Below are 20,473 nucleotides of genomic sequence, written 5' to 3'. Positions count from 1 at the left end.
GAAAATGGGCTCAGAGAGGTAGTTCTGTGATCAGTTTAGGTGATTCTACATCTCTTGCATTGGTAGAAATCATTATAAACACCAGAACAGGCTCAACCTGACAGAGTAGATGACTGAAAGAATCTGAAAGGAGAAATGTGGAAGCCTGGAAGGTGGATAGATTTTAGTATTTCCCTCCCTCCAATTTTGACCTTTTTAACAAGGTCATTTGCATCACAGATCGCATTGTGAAGTGAGAACCCTGAGCTGACATCTCTGAGTGAAAGGTGACCTGGCACTTAAGTGACATTCAGGTTGAAATAGGAGCAGGGGGCCTGAGCAGTCCCTTAGGAAACGTCATCAAAGCTGGAATTTGTGCAGTAATGGGAGAGAAGGAGCAGGAGAATGGAGCCTTGTGAAAAAGGAGCAGAAAGTGGGGGCAAAGGTTAGTGCCAGCCCTGCAGTCTGCAGCTCTGCCTCACAATAGGCGGGTGTGTCACTGTCCCCTCCCAGCCCCTGCTCCAGATAAGCTCAGTGACACCTGGAGCACTCACATGGCAGGTGTCAAGTTCCTGCTGGAACTGAAATTTCAAACTCCTCAGCAGGCTGCAGGCTAACAAGGACCACCGCCAGCCGAAAATACCTGTGGACATCGACATTTTGTGCTTATATTAATAAGCAATGAAGCAAATGGCTAAGTTGAGCTTTTTCTGCCTCCTGGTGATTGTTAGTACTTTATTCAAGACCACAGTGGCATTTTCGGTGAGAGCCTCTATACATTTACGCTATTACAACAGCACTAGCAAATGGTCTGCGTCTGAGAAGTGCGACTGTGGCCTGTATGGATTAAATTCTCCGCTGCTTAGTGCTCAGGGGCTTGTAGGCATTCCTAAATCTGATCTTCAAGCCTGCAACGCGAATACCCAGTTCACCATCGCAGAACCGCCGTGGATCGCGCTGATCGGAAGAGGCAATTGCAGTTTTACTGAAAAAATTGCGGTGGCAGCCAGAAGGGGTGCGACAGCAGCTGTGATCTACAACACGCCGAGCAAAGACAACAGGACCATCCTGATGTCGCACCTCGGTGAGTATCACGGTATGAAGCGCTAAAACCTGGGCATTTCTCTGAAGTTTACTGCAGGACAGCAGGAAGCAGTTGTATTTGTGGGTGATTGTTGCTTTAATCAATAAATTCAATGGGAATGAAAATGTATTGTACAGTTCGAGTCATGACTTCAGTGCTTAGTAAGAAATACTCCGCTGTTATGTTCTGAGCTTGGTAGAGTGTAGCCAAACTGGTGACCCTCTGAAGTTAGCATCATTTTTCTAGTTCTACAGCACCAAATTATTTTACGCAGTGAGGTAGAGAAACCCATAGTGTCTGCTTTGAAGGTACTACTTTCTTTTTGGAGGCTAGAGAACATGAATTAATCTACAAGGGTCTGCAGCATAGGTATCTGCTTTGCAGACTGCGAGGCAGATCTTGGTTTGGTTTTTGGTTGGTTGGTTTTGGGGTTTTTTGGTTGGTTTGTTTGTGGGGTTTTTAATATTTTTTTTCCTAAACTTTCTAGTCCTTTCTGAATGGTGTCTGATCTCAGCCTTTTCTGGGATTCCGTAACTCCTTAACGAAAGGTTAGGCAAAATTATTGTGATCACCCAGTCTAGCTCTAATAACTATGAATCTGCCATTAGGGAAGAACTGAGAATCTAACTGTGATACTGTATTACTTGGCTTTTATTTCTGCGTGTGTTCCTCTAGGTCAATGTGTCTAATAAGCACTTTAGAACAAAGTACAAGTACACGTAGCAAGTTTCGTGAAATGTACTTTGATGGAGCTGCACTAGGAATCCTTTGGCTTAAGTCTTGCTTGTCTGATTTTGGGAGCAAGCTGAGCGATTTTTAATCTGGAGATGAGGCAGGATTTCACTGATCCCACACCCATGCTGGTTTGGTTACCACTTCAGGAGATGTCTGTCTAGTGTGGAGCCCACAGCGGGGCAGGTCACAGGAGTCAGCCAACGCTCAGTTCTGCAACTGGAGGAGCATCACAAGTGATTTACAGACCCAACCATCCTAAATGAGGTTTTGCTCATAAATAAATAAAAATGTGTTCTACATCACCAAAAGTGCAGTGGCTTGTTGTACTGCACAGCCAGCTTGGACTCTCCTGATACCAGGACAGAGGGAGCATTTGCAAACGGAGCTTAAATGCTTTACTGGAAACGGAGAGCCAATAAACTAGAACTTTTGTTCTGGAGAAAGGGATTTAGACTTCAGTGGCCAGTACGCCAAGATTCAGATTAATTTGCTTTTTTAATTTGTTTTTGTAGCATGTCAGCTCATACTGACAATGGATGGATGGATGGACAAATAAAGAAAGAATTGCACTGGCTTTAGGTAGCTGCAAAGTCGGTGCCAGCTGTGTTTCGTGCGAGTGGTGGTGGCCCCGGCTGGCCCAAGGCGTGAGCAGGACAGCCTGTTCCCCTGGACGCCAGCGGAGGAGAATGGGATGGAACCTTGTTTAGATATGCGGGGTAACTGGGATGTCGTAAGCCTGACAGTTAAACTAGGCTCTGGAAATAAGATAATTGTTTAGGAAGAACTCTGAAAGCAGACCTTAATTTTTCAGATTTTTTTTTGTAAAACTAGAAAGATTTTTTTGAATCTTGAAAGCAACATAATTATCACCTAAGAGTGTATTTCAGGAGACATCAGGTCCCATCTTAACTAACTTCATTTAGTTTTCTCAAAAGACAAATTGTAATTTTTTTGTAGGACTGTTTCCTGTAGTCCCATAGGACTACAGTGGATACCACAATCTATCAGGTGGCAAAGAAGGTTTATATTATAAATTAGTATGTAGTCACGTGTTAAACAGGGTGAGGGCAAAATACTTCAGTGAGATGAGCTCTTTGTCTAATCAGTATAGGAGAAGCACCTTCTCTCTGTATTTGTTTCCCTCAGTGCAAAAGTGTGGAGTTGTATGTTCTTTGGGTAAAACAGCTGTGTTGCAGCACAGTGCTAAGAGCAAAGGAGTGCTTGGAGATGATTGATTTTCTTTCTTAGAGATGTTCATGGGGCTGGGGAAAGAAATCTCCTGTTTGGCTGGAATCTGCCAATGGTGGCATTGCCAAGGGAGATCTGAGGAGACCTGGGGATTAACCCTCTGTGCCATTTGGGCAGGGGGCCTCTGGAGAGGAGTCGCCCTGTTGTCCAAGCAGCGAGAGGAAAACCTGACCTACTGCTGCCAGCGACCTATGAGCTCCTGATCACAGAATAGTTTGAGTTGGAAGGAACTCTCAAAGGTCATCCAGTCCAACCCCAACTGCTGGAGTTATGGGCCGGCTCTCAGTTGGGACCACACCTGATGTCTTCTGTCACCATCCGTGTGGCCCTGCTGCTGCCCAGGGATGCAGGAGTCCTCGGTTATTCATCAGACCTTGGGGCCGTGGCGACAATTTCTCATATCCTCCTCCCTTCCTGTTGACTTTAACATAAAATCAATAGAGCTGTCTAGCCGACCTTATTTTCTGTTACAACAGTACAATATTATTTATGTATTTCACACAGTAAAACCCCCACTCAGTCTTGTAGCAATTAAATAGTTTGTTCTGGGCAAAGTCCAGGTGTGTTGATAATGTAAAGTTGCTGGGAAGGAACAAAGATAAAAAACTCCCCTCTGTGGTGACTCCTTCCTCATCCTCTACCACAGTTCTTTTACCTGCCATCAATTTTAGCTGTTAATGGGTGTTGGTTTGTTGTTACACACACACGCGTAAGATAAAAATGATACATTAATAGCTTTTACTATGGAAAATTTCAGAGGTCAAGATATTAGTAACAACTTTCCCATTCCTCTCCGATTACACAAGTCACTAGTAGGAAAACGGTCTACTTTAATCTGAAAGATTTTCTTTAGGTGTTTGTGTCTTATTTACACTAAGTCAGGCTGATCCAATGGTACAGAGACTAAACTTTTGCGAAGAAAAATGTCTCTTTTTAGTAGTTCCAGCACTTAACTTGATTTGCTCTGGAAAGGAAATGGAATATGCATCTTTAACAACATTTTCCAGCACCACTCCTTGAAACTTAAATGGAAATTCCAGGAATTATCAAGTTTTTGAAACACAGCCAAAGTTAAACAAATTTAATTTGGAGGCTCCTTTTTTAGTAGCAAATACCGGACCACAGATGGTAGCAGAATAATGATGGCCTGCAAAGTCACGAAGCAGCTGGTTTGGGCCTGTGCTCTGTAAGCAGGACTGGCAGGGGCCAGCACAGGCCTGTATCCTCTTCTCACTGTCATTTTCTACCCTTTTTCCTGTTCGTTTACAAGACAAAATAAGAGGCTGGAGATAGGAGTATTAAATATATATATATGCATATATATATATTGAAAAGCAAGCAAACAAACCTCTTACTGGTTAAAGCCTCCAAGACTCATGGAGAACAATACCCTGGCAGAACTGTTGTACAACAGGAGCAAGCGGGTATCTCAGTTTGTCTGTACAATAGAAATAAGTGGTAATCCTGACAATAATTGAACGAAAAATTGTTGTGGATTTGCCTTTCCTTCCAACTTGTTTCCAGGATATTCTGTAGCCTCAAAGTGTAACTTATGTTATCTCAGAGGTACTTCGAGATAGGATCTTATTAAGCGTTGGTGCAATACCTATTATAAACTTGTGGGCTAAATGCCTGCCAATGGAGTTTGGTTTTTGAAAGCTGGTATAAAATCTTGCTCAGGTTCCCCTTCTTAACTCTCTAAAATATCATGGCTTATTTGACCTTCAGAATAATTTCTCTTTGACAGCATACGTTGAGTCATCTCCTCTGTATACTATAGAAAAAGCCATACGGGACCTCCGCGTGAAAACAAATGAACTTCCAAGAATGTCCATGAAGAGCAGATGCCATGAACTTCCCCTTTCATTTATTCCTTGTGAAGTAAGTGGCTCTGCTAACAGAAGGCCAGATACCTCTCTGAAGTCAATGTCCTCCTAGAGTAAACTAAATTCCTCCATTTATGGTCTGAGAAAGTTGTTCAGGTGGCTTATGTCTTTGCTGCAGTGGGAGGTGTGGATGCAGGGAGGGTGAAGCCCTTCACCAGCAGGAGCCATTGCTGCAAGGAGAGCCTGGGAGAGCTGGCACAGGTCCTTCTGGAGAAGGCTTGAGAGCTTCTCATCCATCTGTACAAATTCCTGATGGCACCAGGGAGGGTAACATGATGGAGCCAGATTTCTCTCAGGGGTGCCCAGTGAAAGAAATGGAGGCAATAGGTGCAAACAAGAAATTACATAAGAAAAACCTCCTTAACTGTGATGGGTGGTTGAACAGTGTGGCAGGTTGCCCAGAGAGGTTGTGCAGTTTCCATCCTTGGAGATACTCAAAACACGACTGGACACAGCCCTTGGCAGCTGTCTCCAGCTGCCCTGCTCAGGGCAGGGCTGGACTGTTCAATCTCCAGAGCAGAGAGCTTTTTCCTTCCAGAAAGGCTCCTGAACAACCATAAAAATCCCTGTGAGCTGTGATCACCTCTGCAGAGCTGCCAGATTTTGCAGAGCCCCCAGAACACGGAGCCAGCAGAGCTCAGCACCTCACCACCCTGGCACTTAGTACTGGTTCTTTAGCCTCCAAGGAAGGAAATCAATATGATGAGCACTGGGTTTCTTACAGGTGACTACATACTGTGACCCACTTGTTCATCCATAACCGTGGTGGTGAACATATAAAGGGAGACTAGATGGTGCTTCTGTTGAAAACCAGCAGAAGGTTTGCCCTGAGACCTCAGCGTGACTCTCTCATGAGCTTCCTCAATCAGCAAAGCTTGCGACAGGCTTTGCAGAACTTTAACTGCCAGAAACAGAAGAAGAAGCCAACATGCTGGCTAACCATTTCCCCTAAAAAGAGAAAGGTGGCATCCTCTGTTTAACCTGCTAGAAACACAGAACAAAAGAAATATTTGCATCTAATCGAGTCAATCAGTCTGGCGTCTAATTACAAGCATGTAATATATTCTAGAACATGTAGAGCTTTCCTCAGTCACTTATCAGCGCAACCGCTCTTATCAGTCATGCAGTTGCAGCTAAAGTTGTGTTAGTTGTTCCAATAAAAAAACTGAAGAGAAAAAGAATGGCCACCTGCAGGTATGAGTGTAATGGGTCCTAGGGGACGCTGCGGAGTGTGCTGGCTGAGGATCAGCTCCTGGTACCTCTTTACACCAGCACTGCTGTGAAACACCTCAGAAGGATCGAAGAAAGGCAATGAGGCAAACTGTGACCTGCCCGAGCAAGGAGCTGAGTGTAAATAGCTAAGAGGAGAATGCTGAAGACAGAGTGAGTTTAAATTCTCATCTCCTCGAATGCTCCTGTGGTTTGGGGCATTACTCAGGCTCAGGATGAGACTCAGAGCTTGGAACCCAGCTGGATTTAAGCATTTCATGCATTGACTCTCACTGTGTTTTGGGACGGATCCTCCTGGTGAAGCACAGGGGCTGTGCTGGACACCTCTTCTTGCAGGAGCTCAGTGCACTGCCTCACAGCGGGGAAGAGCTGGATTTGGCTCCTTTTATTACCTGAGAACACTCAAACCCATTTTCTCCCTTTCTGGAAGATCCCCGAGCTTTGGGCTGTGCTGGCGTGCAATGTGGAAAGCAGAGAAAGCAGAGCCGATTGCTGGCCCTGCCCAGACCAGCACACGTGTAGAAGCAGGACAGATGCTGCTTGAAATAAATTATTTTGTGAGAAAAAAAAAACTAACTAAGTGGGACTTTTGTCCTAAAAACCTGTCCCCTGTGCCCTACACCCCCTCTGACTCCATGTTGGTAATGTTTTACTCTTTTTTCCCTCCCCACCCCTGTGGTTTCACCTCTATTCCCACCACAAGCTGAAGAATCGTCTTGTTTCTTTGTTCCTCAAACTACTAAACCCGACTTGAACTAACGACCCCGACTCTCGCTTGTGGGGCTGTCCCTGGGCAGGGGCAGTCACGAGCTGGCCAGATAGCGTGTGGTTGCTGAGCATCAGTTTTCTGCCTCTCCCGAGGGACCTGCAGGATCTGGTGGGAGTTTCTATTCTCTAACCAGCTGTTGATGTTAGAAAACTCTCGGGTGGGAAGTGACACCACCTCTAGCTCCTGACTTCACAGTTCATGCCTGTCGTGCTTTGAAGTCTCGTGCCAAAAATAAAACTCAGGAAAAAAGTATGTCCTAAAACAAATCGTTTAGTCTAGAGCTGATCTTCGGTTTAGATAGTCCCACAGCCCTCTCAGAAAGGGAGCGAGCGCTGACCGCTCCTGGCCGTGAGCCGTGACTCTGCCTGGAGCTGGGTGGCCCCGTAACCCCTACATCTGCCAGCTGGGTCCAAGCACTGAAACCCTAAACCTCATGCACCTTCCCTGAGAGGATTTTCTACCTCCTGGTTGTTGCATTTGAGCGCGCTGCTCTAGCCTGTGTTTCCTCCTCCCGGGCCCTCTCTGGGGCTGTCTCTGCTGGGGTGGCAGGTGCCTCCTGCAGCTTGTCAGCAGCTCCTGGCGGTGGGAGGAAGGAACCAGAGAGCCTGGCGAGTCTTTGGCATGTGGAGGCTGTTGGCAAAGTTCCCACTGACATTCCTGGGGTTGCTGAAGTTTGTCACAACGTACATCCAAATTATGCCGATGTCCTAATTATACTGCAAAAGCTGAGCTGTTATCTTAAAAGCCCCTATTCAGAGCATTCCTGCCTTTGGCTTGCAGTTCCGTAAACAAGGTTCTCAGGATCAGCTGAAGTCGTTGCTAAGCTTTCCCTGTTGGACATAGTGAGGGCTTTTCACCGAGAACTGGGCAGGTCTGCTGGAGATAAAGTCAGAACTGAAAACAGGCACACTCGGATGAAAAAGCTCCTCAGGGTTGTGCTACTGAGTTCTGTGGGTAGCTGCAATCCGTGGTCCCAGAGTTTGTGCATATGCACAAACCAACCCAGAAAGGGCAAACATGTTTACCGGGAGCCATTTCTTCCTCAAAGGACCAAGTGTCAATATGTTCTGCTCTTGAGGATGTGTTCAGACTTACAGTCACCTGATGCTCCTCAGTTGGTCAACTGCGTTACACGCGTTATATGGAAAATCTCGGTCCCCAGGCTGGATGGAGATTGCCCAACACACTGCAGGGGATGGAAACCATTGATTCATGTCTCCTGCTTGGAAGCCCCACTGTCACTGAATAAAGGCCATCACTGAATCAACAGGCCTGAGTGGCATCATGCTTCAGCTCCATGTGAAACCAAACCAGAGCAAAAGTACATGTTGCCTGGCAAGTTTAGGCCTTTCTTGTGTGTTTTGTTGTTTTAGTTTTCCAGAGGAACTGTAGACGCTCTTTTTGCTCAAGGCTCCTTGTAGTCACATGTGGGGAATGCTTTTATCTTTACTTTCATTTGCTTGCATCTCCTGGATATTGCTTATTTGTATTTATCATCCAGCTTCCTTTGAAATGAAAGATGGAAAACATAATTTCATGAAATTGCAAGTGTCTTTGATGGGAAGAAGAATGCATACGAGCTTTTGTATGAGCATCCATCCCTTTTGTACCTTCTGCCTCTGCTGATAGAGTTTTACCCATATTCTCTGGGGTGGTAGAGAGCACATGTAGCCCTGTCACAACAATTGGTCCCAGTGTGCCAGAAATACACAGAAACAATGTTTGCTTCCTTGGCCCCGGGGACTCTTGCGCACATCTGGCTGGCTAATGGAAAATATTTGGTGCCAGCACACAAGACATTTTTTTTCCCCACATCCAGTGAACAGAGAGTTTTAGGCTGGAGTTCCCATGTTGGAGCTAAACAAGCTCCTAGATTTATAGTGACACTTAGCTGGAACTGGCAATCTCCATTTGTCTCTGCATCTACCCACAAGGATCACCTCAGCTTCTCCTGGAGGCTCCCAAGCCCCAAGGGCAGGAGGTTGGAGGTTTCCAGCCTCTGCGCCTCCTCCAGCCTGAGCCCATCTTCTTCATAAAGCAGCAAAGCACCACAAGCTCCATTCTCATGCCTTATTTTTCTTTTCGGATAGCTTAAAACCTTGGGATGCTGTAGCCCACACCGTTGTCTACTCTGGAGCAAGTCACCTGCTCAAACCCCTTCCACTGCTGGTCAGGACACAAGCTGGTTTGGGATAAGGAAATGTAACATCTGATGTCTTAACATCTCTTGTCTTTAACTTGTGATTCAGGGTAATGTTTGTTCATGGATTTTTTTTGTCTCATGACATTCAGTCCTGGGCTTCATTTTATGGCACTCCTTTTGATTGCTTTTTCCATTTTTATGTGCTTCTCCTTTCCACTTCATTGTTCATTGGAGAAGGCCCAAAGACACGGTTCAGATCCAGGCTCAGCGCTTGAATGGTTCAGCGCCAGCTCCTGTCGTGCTTTGCCCTCACCAAGATTTCTTGTGTCCTTGTGAGCTTTCCTCCAAAGACAGAGATCCAGAGTTGGGTACTTGAATAAGAAACACACACAGTTTTGAAGGACATGAACATACAGGTCTTTCATCAGCAAGATGCCCTGAGTGATCTGGCTTGACATTAAAAAGCAATATTTAGCATATTTTTTTTTTTTTAACCTTGAAAAAAATATTAAATATTTACTCAAATAAGATAAAGCTCCAGATAATGATAGGGTACATCCCTGGAGAAGGCAGTGACAGCGTTCCCAGGATTTCACTTTGTTTATCTGAAAGTCATGCCCTACTTTCTGAACTTCTCAGAGTCTCCACCAGTTGCTACGGGGAAAAAAGTGAAAAGAAAAATTATATAGCACACGTTTTTAAAGAATAAAAGTCTTTTAAGGTTAAAAAAATCAGAGCTGTGCCAGAAATGCCTTCATGCTGTAAGTATTTTAGATGGAATTCTGCTTCTGATTTTGTGGGAGCCCGTTACTGCTGCTTACCCAATCATTCTCACATCTGTAGGCCTCATGGGCTACATTGCTTTTAATTTCAGAAACTTTTAGAAAGCTCTCGCAAACAAATGTAGTAGAAGTTGCTCTACTTGTTAATATGTTGTACTACGTGTCACAAACTATAATGTGGGAAGTGTAAGATATTGTGGCTAAGCCTTATGGTCAAAATTCCCAGAACTATAGGAAGTTTTGTATGCTGAGGAGGTTCCAATCTTTGTCTTTGGTCCAATATTGTCTCAGGGAAAACGCCAGAGCTAAACATCCATAAAGCTCTGAAGGCATTTGAAGCTTGGCGGTTTGGCTGCTGTGCATTGCATAAAGCTTGGTTATATTTTCAGAGTGTTTGTTAAGTTGTTCTCTGCACCTACATGAGCAGGTTTCAAAACAAAATGATGTCTCTCTTATTGCTAAGAGATGTACTTATAGCTAGAGATGTTACTGTTGAAATAAGTCGTCTGCTTAAATGTGGAAAGAGAAAATGAGAGGCTTATTTAGGTTAGGACAAAAGGATTCGCTTAGTAAGCTTTGCATACTTAGTAATATTGATCTTTAGCAAATTGCTTCATCTGCTCTTCATCACCTGCTCTGCACGCTGCTATTTCAGCAGCAGAGCCGAACACTGATCTCACTGTGCTCCTGAGCTACAAAAACCTGTAGATGCTGGCAGGGGTGGATGCCAGTGGAAAGGGTTGATTTTGAAGCTCCTGCCCCAGGTAGTCATTCAAACCCAATCTGGGTTTCACTGGGTAATGCTCAGTGTCCAGCATTTAGTACAGGTGCAAGTCAAGGAGAATGTGCAGAATAGATCAGCACTGAGTTATCAGTTGTCAGCCACGTGGATTCAGAATCAGCCAGAACCCTCCATTAAAAGCTACACGGTACCAGCTCGTATCAGAAAGAGTTTAACCCTGTGTTTACACTAATTTTGTTGGTGATTGCATAGGCAGCAGCTGAACTTGTGCCATGTAATCACTGAACAGGACTAATCCTTTCTAAATGATAAACTCCCATCCAGAGACCCAGGCTGTGCACAGTGACATGTGGCCATTTGGGAATGTGTTTGAGAGGCTCCTGGTGGTGGGGGCAATTCGTGCAGAGCAGCTGATAGGAGCAGGGCTCCTCAGTGCGAAGAGTGAGGAGGAGCTCAAAATGTTCTTGTTTCTCCTTTCATTTTCCTTTCTTGCATCAAATTCCCTGGTGGGGCTTTACATGCTCATGTGCAGTGATTCTGCAAGCACTCTGACCACACTGCTTGATGTGGGACAACCTAGCAAAAATGTGTATGTGCCGGCAGAATGGGCTTTTGAATGTGAACTGGATGCCCAAAAAGTAATGGCGGAGCCCTGAAGAAATGCAGATTTTCATTGCAAGTTACATAGATAAAATAATAATTAACTATACAAACATAACTAATACATAAATAGAAAAAGGCAGTTTTGGTTCAAGTGGCAGGTTTATAGTGTATGTCTAATGACATGAAGAAAAATGGCCAGTGAGTTAACACGGCTAACCTAGTACTCTAAAATTCAGGCAGGACTGATACTGCGTGTTGCTGAGTGTTCAGCAAATATTAACTCAACGGTGCAAAGCAGGCTGGGTCACATCTGGGCAGCGGGTGCTGGTGCTACTGTGCTTTGGGGCTGCTGTGTTTCAGGGCTGCTATAGGGTCAGCTGCTTCAAGAGGTCAGCCTCTTCAGGGGATACCCCCAGACACGATGAGACCCTTGGTGCTCTGTCAGCTGGGCCTGGGGCAGGCTTCGGGGGGGCAGTCTGGAGAAGCGTCACCCACTGTGCTGGGAGGTGATGGAGAGGGGCTTCCTGGGAGCGATCTGGAGTGTCACCCATCGCCCCTGAGAGGCGATGTCAGGAGGAACCTTAACTTCTGAGAGGTGATCCGGGTGGGCGACCGACTGGGAAGCAACCTGGGGTGGCGACCCACTGCCCTGCGGGGAGATCTGGCGAGGGGGATCCGGCCGTGCCTGCAGCGCTCGGGGTCCCCGCTCCGGTACCGGCTGCGGTGGGGCCGGGAACTCCCCGCGGGTTTCCCGCGCCGGGCGGGGTGGGGCCGTGCGGCGGCGGGGCCGGGCCCGCTCCTCCCCCGGGGGCGGTGCAGCGGGGGGGCCGCGGCGATTTTAGGCGGCGGCGGGGGCAGAGGCGAACGTGCCGGGATGTTGTCGGGGGCTGAGCTGCTGGCGCTGGCCGCGCTGCTCTGCGCCGCCCCGTTGCAGGGTCCCCGCGGGGCGGCGGCGGCAGCGGCAGCGGTGGTGACCGCCTGGCTGAACGTGTCGTGGGAAGACGGCGGGGACCAGAACCGGAGCGGCTGGGAGGCGAGCGAGAGCGGCCTGTACGGGCAGGACTCGCCGCTGCAGGCGGCCGCGGGGGTGCTGGTGCTGCCCGACGACCGCGACTCCTTCAACGCCTGCAGTGCCCGCACCAACTTCAGCGGGGCCCCCCCGCCCGGCGGCGGCTCCCGGGGCTGGCTCGCCCTCATCCAGCGCGGCGGCGGCTGCTCATTCGCCGACAAGATCCGCCTGGCCGCGGAGCGCGGCGCTGCCGCCGCCGTCATCTACAACTACCGCGGCACCGGCAACGAGGTGCTGCCCATGTCCCACCACGGTGAGCGGCCGCGGGGCCCGGCAGCCGGGAGGGGGGAGCCTTGGCAAGAGAAGGGTCCCTGGGCTGGGAGCCGCCCCTGCCCGCCGCTCTGCGGGGTGCGAGAACAGGGCACGTCTTGGGTGCACCCCCAGGTGATTCAGCCCTCGCAGAACAGACCCAGCTTTGATGCACGTTAAGAGATTGGAATTTTTTCCTGGCTCTCCTGCAGCGGAATAGTTTCTGCCCGGACTAGCTGGTGCTGTTCAAGGCGCTGCTGTTGTTGAATTTTCTCTGATTAGTGAGTAACAATGCTGAGGGTGCTGTTGTGGTCTGAGGGCGAGCAGCCGGCCACCTGAGCTTTCTGGCGCGAGTGGGCTGGGCACTGGGCGTGGGTGTGTGCGGGATGAGGTTGGGAACAGCGTCTCCAGTTTGTTTGGGTTTCTAGCGTGACCGGTAGCTGCCCAGAGCTGATGGATGCTGGGGTTTTTAAAGCTTGTAAAGTCTGTGGAGTAGATCTGGGCCTTGAAATAGGCTGGGTTTCCACACTCGGATGCAGTTTTTTGCCCCATGTCCTGCACACCAAGTGGTTCAGAAAGAGGCGGATTATGAGACCGGTTTGCTCTTCTGTTGGTAATATTTCATCAGCAAAATACCACTTCCAATGCAAGTGGCTAAAGCCCTGTGAAGGTTATTTCCATTTTGTAGAGGCTGATAAGAGCTTCTCTTACTATAGAAAGCCTCCTGCTTGCCAGCAGTGTGTTCTGTTGTGTGGTGATTTTGTTTGTTTTCCAAACTGCCCATCTTTCAAGTGAAGAATGAGATTTGGCTGTATTTCAGTGTTTCCTGAGAAACGGCCCTGGGCTGAGAGCTGTGCAACTGCTTTCTGGCGACAGCAGGAGCAGGTGCCTGTCTGTGGTGGGGCAGGGTGGGCTGGCTTTGGTGGCTCTGTCCAGCCCTCGGCTGCTGGATTGATGTTGGTATTCTCCTAAGCAGCACTGCTTTGGGAAGCCACATCTTCCGGAGAGAAATACAATACTGAAAATGAATAGTAAATGGCTTGAAAAATTATTTTCTTGCAGCAGCCCTCTAACAAGGGATGTGGAGGGTTTCTGTCTGTTAGCGGTGGGGGTGTTCTGGTGAGACAAGGAAACAGTAGCTGCCTGTGGAGGTCTGTTGAATGCAGTCTTAGTGAGCTGGATGACTGTCTGTACTCAGCTTTAAGAATTTTAACCATACAGTCTGGATGTGCTCTGGCCTTTCTGAGACAGAGCTTTCTTATGTAACCAGATTGTCTGCTGGCACATGCTATCTAGTTTGGGCTATTGCTGGGCAAGTTCCTCCTGCTAAACTGACAGCAGCATCCTTGCCCTCAGCCATGTTCCCTGTGTGCCTGCCTAATCCTGCAGCTCCCAGAGGAGCTCCTTTGGTGCTGCTGACAGGGGTAGGTTGCTGATGACCCTGCTGCTGAAGGTGCTCCTGCCCCCTCCTCCATCCTGGCTGTTGTGAGACCTACAGCATCTTAATCTTGTTAGGAGCCGCCTCTTGCAATGAGCCATCTGCTCTTGGCAGGTTCTGCTCCAAGAGGAGCTCCCTCCTTCCCATGCTGTCCTTAAGCTTTCTGCTGGGGGATTTATGTCAGAGTGGCTCTAGCTGTCCTGATTATCCTGCCTGATGGGATAGGGGCTTGAGGGCATGTTGAAATTTTCCAGCTGACAAGCAGGATGGGGCCTTAAAGACAGCTTCTGTCAAACCACTTACTTCATCTGTGTGACTCCTCCTTGCCATGTCCTAGCACAAATACAGGGCTAAGCCTCTTGCTTTTATTCCTTGTCCCTGTTTTAGTCTCTAACTTTCTCTCCCATTCCACTCTCCCTTTTCTTCCTCTCTAGACTTGAGTTATCTTTTTCTGTTGCCTTGGTTGCCTGTGAGTCCCTGTTCTCACCTCCTTCTACAGCAATGTGCTTCCTTCTGCTCACAGGGCTTTGGTGGCATACTGTGTTTGGGCCACCTGTGCCATGTGCCCCTGCTGGGAGCCAACACTCTCCATTCAAACTTGACAAACATTGCAGGCTTTCAACACAGCCCGGCCAAGAGGAAGCAAGCTACAAGTAATCAGCCTCGTTTTGCCAAGTGGAAGATATTCCTTGTTTAATGCTGACAAGGTGTATTGTCATAGGCTGAGCTCAATCTTAAGAGGTAAGAGCTGGTCATATTGCCCTTTGCTGAACTGTGTTTTGGGATGGCTCTCCTCTTCCGGCCTCCAGTGGTGAAGGAGGAAGCCTTTGCTCTTCTGGAGGCAGTGGTGAAGGTAGCCCTGCCCAGTAAAGAACGGTTTTTGTGCAACTACAACTGTGGCTGTTGCTGTAACGGCTGTAGCTGTGCTAACGGTGACTTCATAATCTGGGTTCCCTAACTGGCTTCATTTCTGCTTTAACTGGGCCATCATATGCCAGCAAGTGAAACCAGACAAGGCTGAGCACTTCCTCCAAGCTGGGGTAGCGGGAGGAGGCTTTGCTGGAGCAAGGGCAAACAAAGCCTCAGGGCTTTCCCATCTCCTGACATGCCTGGGGCAGCATCTCCTGGCCCTGGTGCCGAAGGCATGGGAGCTGTCACCTGCCTGGCAGACAAGGAACATCCCTGTGGCTGGGCTCTGGTAAAATGCATGGCACAACATGCTTTTCTTTGCAGAACTTTGGTAGAAACAAAGCACAAAGTTATTAACAGAAGCTTATTTAAAAGTACAGTGTGCCTTTTTCTGAGACTATCAGGCTTTTGAAGCAACTCTCTTGTTTAGAGACTTAAATATGCCTGTACATGACTATTTTTTTTTGTCCTGGTCATGCTGCTTCCAGAGACTTCATTTCTTATCATTGTGTTTAGTCTGATGAATTCTTTATTGCTTATATCAGTGCAATGCATGGAAACTTTTTGGTGTGCCAACTTTAAAAAAGGTACAAAATCAAACCACTCTGCATTCCCTTGGTTTTATTGACAATAAACAGCTAAATCAGATATGATTGAATCCTGCCTAATCCTCTCTAACACATGGAATGTCAAGGATTTGATAGAGTCCAAAGTAATATTTACTTTGTACTTTCATATGCACAAAACCTTATCAATTAGCAAACTTGAGTTTTAATTGTGCTCATTTGAAGAAGATGGTACCTCTCTGTGGCAGGCTGAGCAGGGTTTCAAAGTACAGTTCTGTGTGCTTATAGTTGCACCTCTCCCTAATCTATATTGACCTTCTGGAAAAGACATTTGATTGGAGAAAGGCAGCAGCATGTGGGGGAAAAAATGCGCAACAAGAGTTGGTTTGTTTTAAAGGTGGACCTTGACTTAAGATGGAACCAGGCTGTTAGGTGGCTTTGGTGTCAGGGTATGTTGATAACCATGGAAAGTATTCTTTCATGTTAAGTATTTCCCTGCAGCTGGTCAAGAAGGGTTTTTTCAGGTCAGAAGATAATTTTCTTTGGTTCCTTTCTTGTCATACAACTCTAGCCTTGAGAAGCACATCACCTGATCTGCAGAGGCTTATTCTGGGGGAACACAGGTAAATAATTCTGGCTGAAACAGTAACAGCCTGTCTTGGGCTAACAAGATCTGGTTCAAGTGTAAACTTGCATCAATGGGTGAAAGGGGAAGGAAAGGCTAAATATGTAGTGCTGCTGCTTAACTTGTTCTGCCAGAATTTCACTGAGGTGAAGGCTGATCTCCATATCCTTAGAGGAAACAGCATATGGCTAAAGTGTGTAACTGTGCTCTGCTCCAGCTTCATGTGAGGCATGATGTTTAGAAACAAGCTAAAACTTTGCCATGATATTAGAAGGCTGATGTGACCTGTAAACCTATTCCTGTTAAAGACTGAGATGGAACAGTAATCCCAAGGCAGGCTGTGCTGATGCTTTGTAAATGTTTTGTAAACCAATAGTGCCCCTCTCCTTTGTGCTGAGTGGAGATTTGTGCTGAGCACATCTGAGGTGAGGAATGAGGGTGTGAGGTTTAATTAATGACACTTGCTCCCCCATGTTCTCTGGCCACAGCCAGGTGAACCTCTGCAGATTATTTGGCCCTTCCTACCAGCAGCTCTTTGTTGAGAAGGAGCTCAAATGGATCCACTGTGCCTGGATCGTGTTTGCAGTCTGTAGTGCCTGGAGTTCATAGCTCTTTGCATCTGAGAAAAGCTATTTGATGTGTGTGTACTGCAACTTTTGCCTTTATGTGCTCAATTCAGTTCTCCTGGCTGCCTGGATTAGAGGAAAGTAATGTCACAGCTTTAGTGACATTCAGATAACCGAGTGTGGTACACGGAGTCTGGCTGCTGACCCTGCTCTCCCAGCTGCAGGTATGGTGGGTGCCATAGTGAGCTGGGGTTGGTCACAGCACAGTGGTCTGTGAGTAAGCATGAGTGGAACTGAGAAGCAGGACAGATTAATTAGTGCTGCTGGCACTTTCTGTTCCCTGCCTTTGCTAATGTTGGTCTAATTTAAGTACCTCTGTGCCATGGAAAACTGCAGGGTAGGCACCAGCCCTTAGATAGCCTGGAACAGGTCTGTGAAGTGCCCGTACTCTTTGGGTTTACTGGGCTGCTGAAATGTCAAAGGATGAATTAAAATCTTAGGTGACAGCTGTGGTAGCAGAGGCTTTTATGTGGGACATATGGCCCTAAAACAGTGATGGTGCTTGTCTGCCTCAGTCTTGAGCGTGCCAGTGAGCAAGAGTGGTCGGGCTCAGCACTGTTCCTCGCTGTTTCCAGTGTGACCTGTCGTCTCTCTGCACACAGATGCCTTCGGACTCACGCTGTGCTGACTTACATTATCAATAGCTCTCTCAAATGTACTTGTTTCTGGTGAGCACTTTGCTGCTACCAGTACATTGAGAGCAAGGGATATTGGCTGTGAGCTCAATCTCATTTGAAGAGGATGAGCAATGTATTTATTAAATCAAAACTGCTGAAAGCTGTTGAGTAAATTCACTGCAGAATTTTCATTGAGGAATGTTGATTGTTATTTCTCCTGAGGGTTTTAGATGCCGTTTGCTAGTTTGAAAGATGATACCTTTCTTTTGTAAGCGCCACTGACCAAACAGCACATGGAGAGCCGTCCTACAGACCTCATTCATTTTAGTGCCCTTAATAGGTGTGCTGTCTTGGCTGCTGTTTTAAAGGATGATTTCATGTTCTTAAATGTCCTAAGATTTAGGGCCTGGCAGCATTTACAGTAAGTCTTAAAGGCCCAGAAGGTGGGGCGTGGGGGGAGGAGAAAAAAAAGGCTGGTATTTGTTGGATTCACTTGATAAATAACTTTTAACACTACTTTAAATAGAGTGTAGGTTGGCTTACACATCCAGTATTCCCTGGAGAACTCACGGAAACTCGTGACATGTAAAATGACATTTGGTCTTGATGTGATCCTTCAGACACCCAGCCTGTTTGGTAAAAGTTTCCTCACCCTTCCTCCTGTGGAAATTTTCCTTATCCACAGTAGCTAATGGGGGACTGATCTGGAGGCCAAGCTCACCAAAAAGTTCCCCTAGACAAACATGGGTAGTAGTTCCCAAGCAGTGTAGTCACATTAATAAATGCAGCGTTGGGGAAGAGCACACGGTGGTCTGTGTTTCCAGGCAAAGACTGCTCTGGGCATGAGTTCTCCAGAATAGGTATTTCTTTTGTGCAACACAACCACTGGTTAGTAGAGGGGTTCTCTTCTTCCCTCTCTTCTGTCTTTGCCATGCTGAGGATCTTCTAAGGCTCTCTCTCATCTTTACATTTCTCTGTAATGTTCCTTCCCCCCCACACTTTTTTTTTTTAACCCAACCAAACAAAACCCCTTTATTTTTAAAGCTCTGGCTATTGCTTCCTATTCCTGAGTACTCCTGCCAATTTTCGCAACATTTTCAAGTGTCTTGCTGTTGCATGTTTGCCTCTGTAGTTTGAAAGACTTGTATGTTAAGGAGGAAGAGATCAAGCATAGCACCAGCTGCCAAGTAAAGCAAGCTGAAAGTAGATTTCATTAAGCTTAAGTGATAGTGTGAGCAAGAAGACAGTTCAATCAAGAAGCTGGGGTCATAAGAAGCTGTTGCTTTAAATAACTAAAGTAACCTGGAAGTGAGCAATTATTTTATCTTGGTGCCAGGCAGTGTTTGGGGTGGAGAGCACACAGAGCAGAAGGGTGATGGACAAGCCTTCTACCTACATGTCAGCTTTTCCAGGCTTAAATTGCTCTTGGAACTGAGTTCAGTCACCCTCCCATCTTGCACAGGGGAATTATCGCAAGGCAATCAGGGTGCGAGGATGACGTCTCCTCTGACAGTGTCTGTGACAGGGGACGAATACTGCTTGGTCAGATCGGTATTCCTGATTAGACTTGGCCTTGTGCATGTGGACGAGAGCAGTCGTTACTCTTTTAATCAACGTTGTCATTGAGAGCAGAGCTAGCATGCAGGCGGCTGGTTTCCCAGCACTTCTCTGCGGCCAGGTACAGCCCGTGTGTCCCCAGCGTGGTGTGGTGTGTGACACAATGGCTTTTGTGTGCAGCGCTGGCCTTTCATCCCAGGTGAATGACATCTCGTCCGTAATATCGACTTGGTCTGTGTACACTGTTAGTTTATTTTCCCTTCTGTTGTAACAGATAACAGTAAGCATGTACCAGCCTGTTCAATAACTGCTAGAAATCCCCTGTTTCTTACTATTTCAATATAAACAGTGTTCAAAATGTCTTTTTCTTTAAACCTGAAAGACCATAAATTAAATATTCTTACATGACTGAGAAGCCAGGTGTGCTAGTTTGGTAGGGAATTGTTGGAGAGTCAACTGACAGTGTCTTTCATCTTAAAGTGGAAGAGTTGGCTTGATCTCCTAATGCTTGTTTGATGTTATGGGTTGGAGGGATGCCAGGTGAATACTAACTCCTCTGGCTAAGGCTGAAGGCACAGCTACTGCTGATCTGTGCTGCAAACACGCAGGTAATGCAAAAATCCAGCCACTGTCTGACCAAGGCCAGGTTTTGTATTTAATCACCCTAAAGAGTCTTGGCATAATGATTCTGCTGTGGTTAAAGAGAGCCTATCTTTTCCTTGAGAATTCAGACTCTGAAGCCTGCTTTTTGCTCTTATTTTTTTCCTATGCAAAGCCATCAAAATCAAGACTAACTTCTTCCATTCTGCTTTTTCTGAGCGCGTGGTTTGCGTGGTGGTCACCCGGGGCTTTCTATAGCTGCAGAAAGAGGGTGTGATGGGTTATTGCTGTGGTACTTTGAACACTGTTTGTGTGACTGCATTCTCTCTGAACACTTCTCTGCAAGATTGTTGAAGCTCTTTAAAGATAAAATCCTTCACCCTGTAGTAGCTCTGTGGTAGACCTTACTCTGCTGTAGCAGGATGCCTGCAGCCTTTAGTCTGTTAGCATTCTTCATTTCTCAGTCCTCTTAAAGCGTTCAGAGAAAACAGTTCATTGTTTTTCTACCAAGTTTCTGTTTTCTTTGTTTGCTTTACAAAGAAATTAAGGTGATCTACGTGCTAAGAAAAAGAAAATTCTTAGTTCATCTGGACTCACTGCTGCTGCAATATAAACCAACTTCCAACCAGCCAGCCATGGCTAGCCTGTCGGAAAACCCCTTCTACACAGGGCATGAGCATGTTTCACTTTCAGCCGGAGTTACTGTGCTGTTTCCTTCCCTTTCCAGTGACTTCTTTGAAATTTTTCTCTTCAATATTAAACACCCAGTTGAGTCCTAAGGGAAACTTAGTGTTGGTTGGCTATCAGGTTAAAATATCATTGAAGTGGATTGCTGATAGCATCAAGACCAAGGACTGTTTGCAGATACACCCCAGTGAGGCGTTATGCAAGCTGTGCCAGTTTCCAGGGAGGGGAAGCTGCGGCCGTGCCATGGCAGATGTGTTGATGCGTTGGTTGCACAAGATAAAGTGAAATAATACTGGCAAAACTCTTGGTGCTTAATTTCACTTGCTTAA

General features: G+C 46.8%; 1 protein-coding gene across 2 annotated transcripts in view; it reads left to right on the top strand.

Annotated features, from left to right (window-relative positions):
* The first annotated feature begins 645 nt into the window (after nt 1-645).
* The window catches only part of RNF128 (ring finger protein 128), a 37,894-nt gene continuing 18,066 nt past the window's right edge, over nt 646-20,473 (top strand). Inside the window, exon 1 of one of the 2 annotated variants that reach the window (XM_065846931.2) lies at nt 646-1,063. In XM_065846931.2, the coding sequence (XP_065703003.1) occupies nt 661-1,063 (403 nt within the window). In that variant the 5' untranslated portion in view covers nt 646-660. Of the gene's footprint in view, nt 1,064-12,043; nt 12,524-20,473 lie in introns of those variants that run through there. The other variant, XM_065846930.2, reaches the window with a different exon arrangement.

Source organism: Patagioenas fasciata, chromosome 11 (genome assembly GCF_037038585.1).
Source record: "Patagioenas fasciata isolate bPatFas1 chromosome 11, bPatFas1.hap1, whole genome shotgun sequence".
Taxonomy (NCBI): domain Eukaryota; kingdom Metazoa; phylum Chordata; class Aves; order Columbiformes; family Columbidae; genus Patagioenas; species Patagioenas fasciata.
The sequence above is the reverse complement of the archived record's forward strand: the minus strand, read 5'-3'. Positions and strand labels throughout refer to the sequence as shown.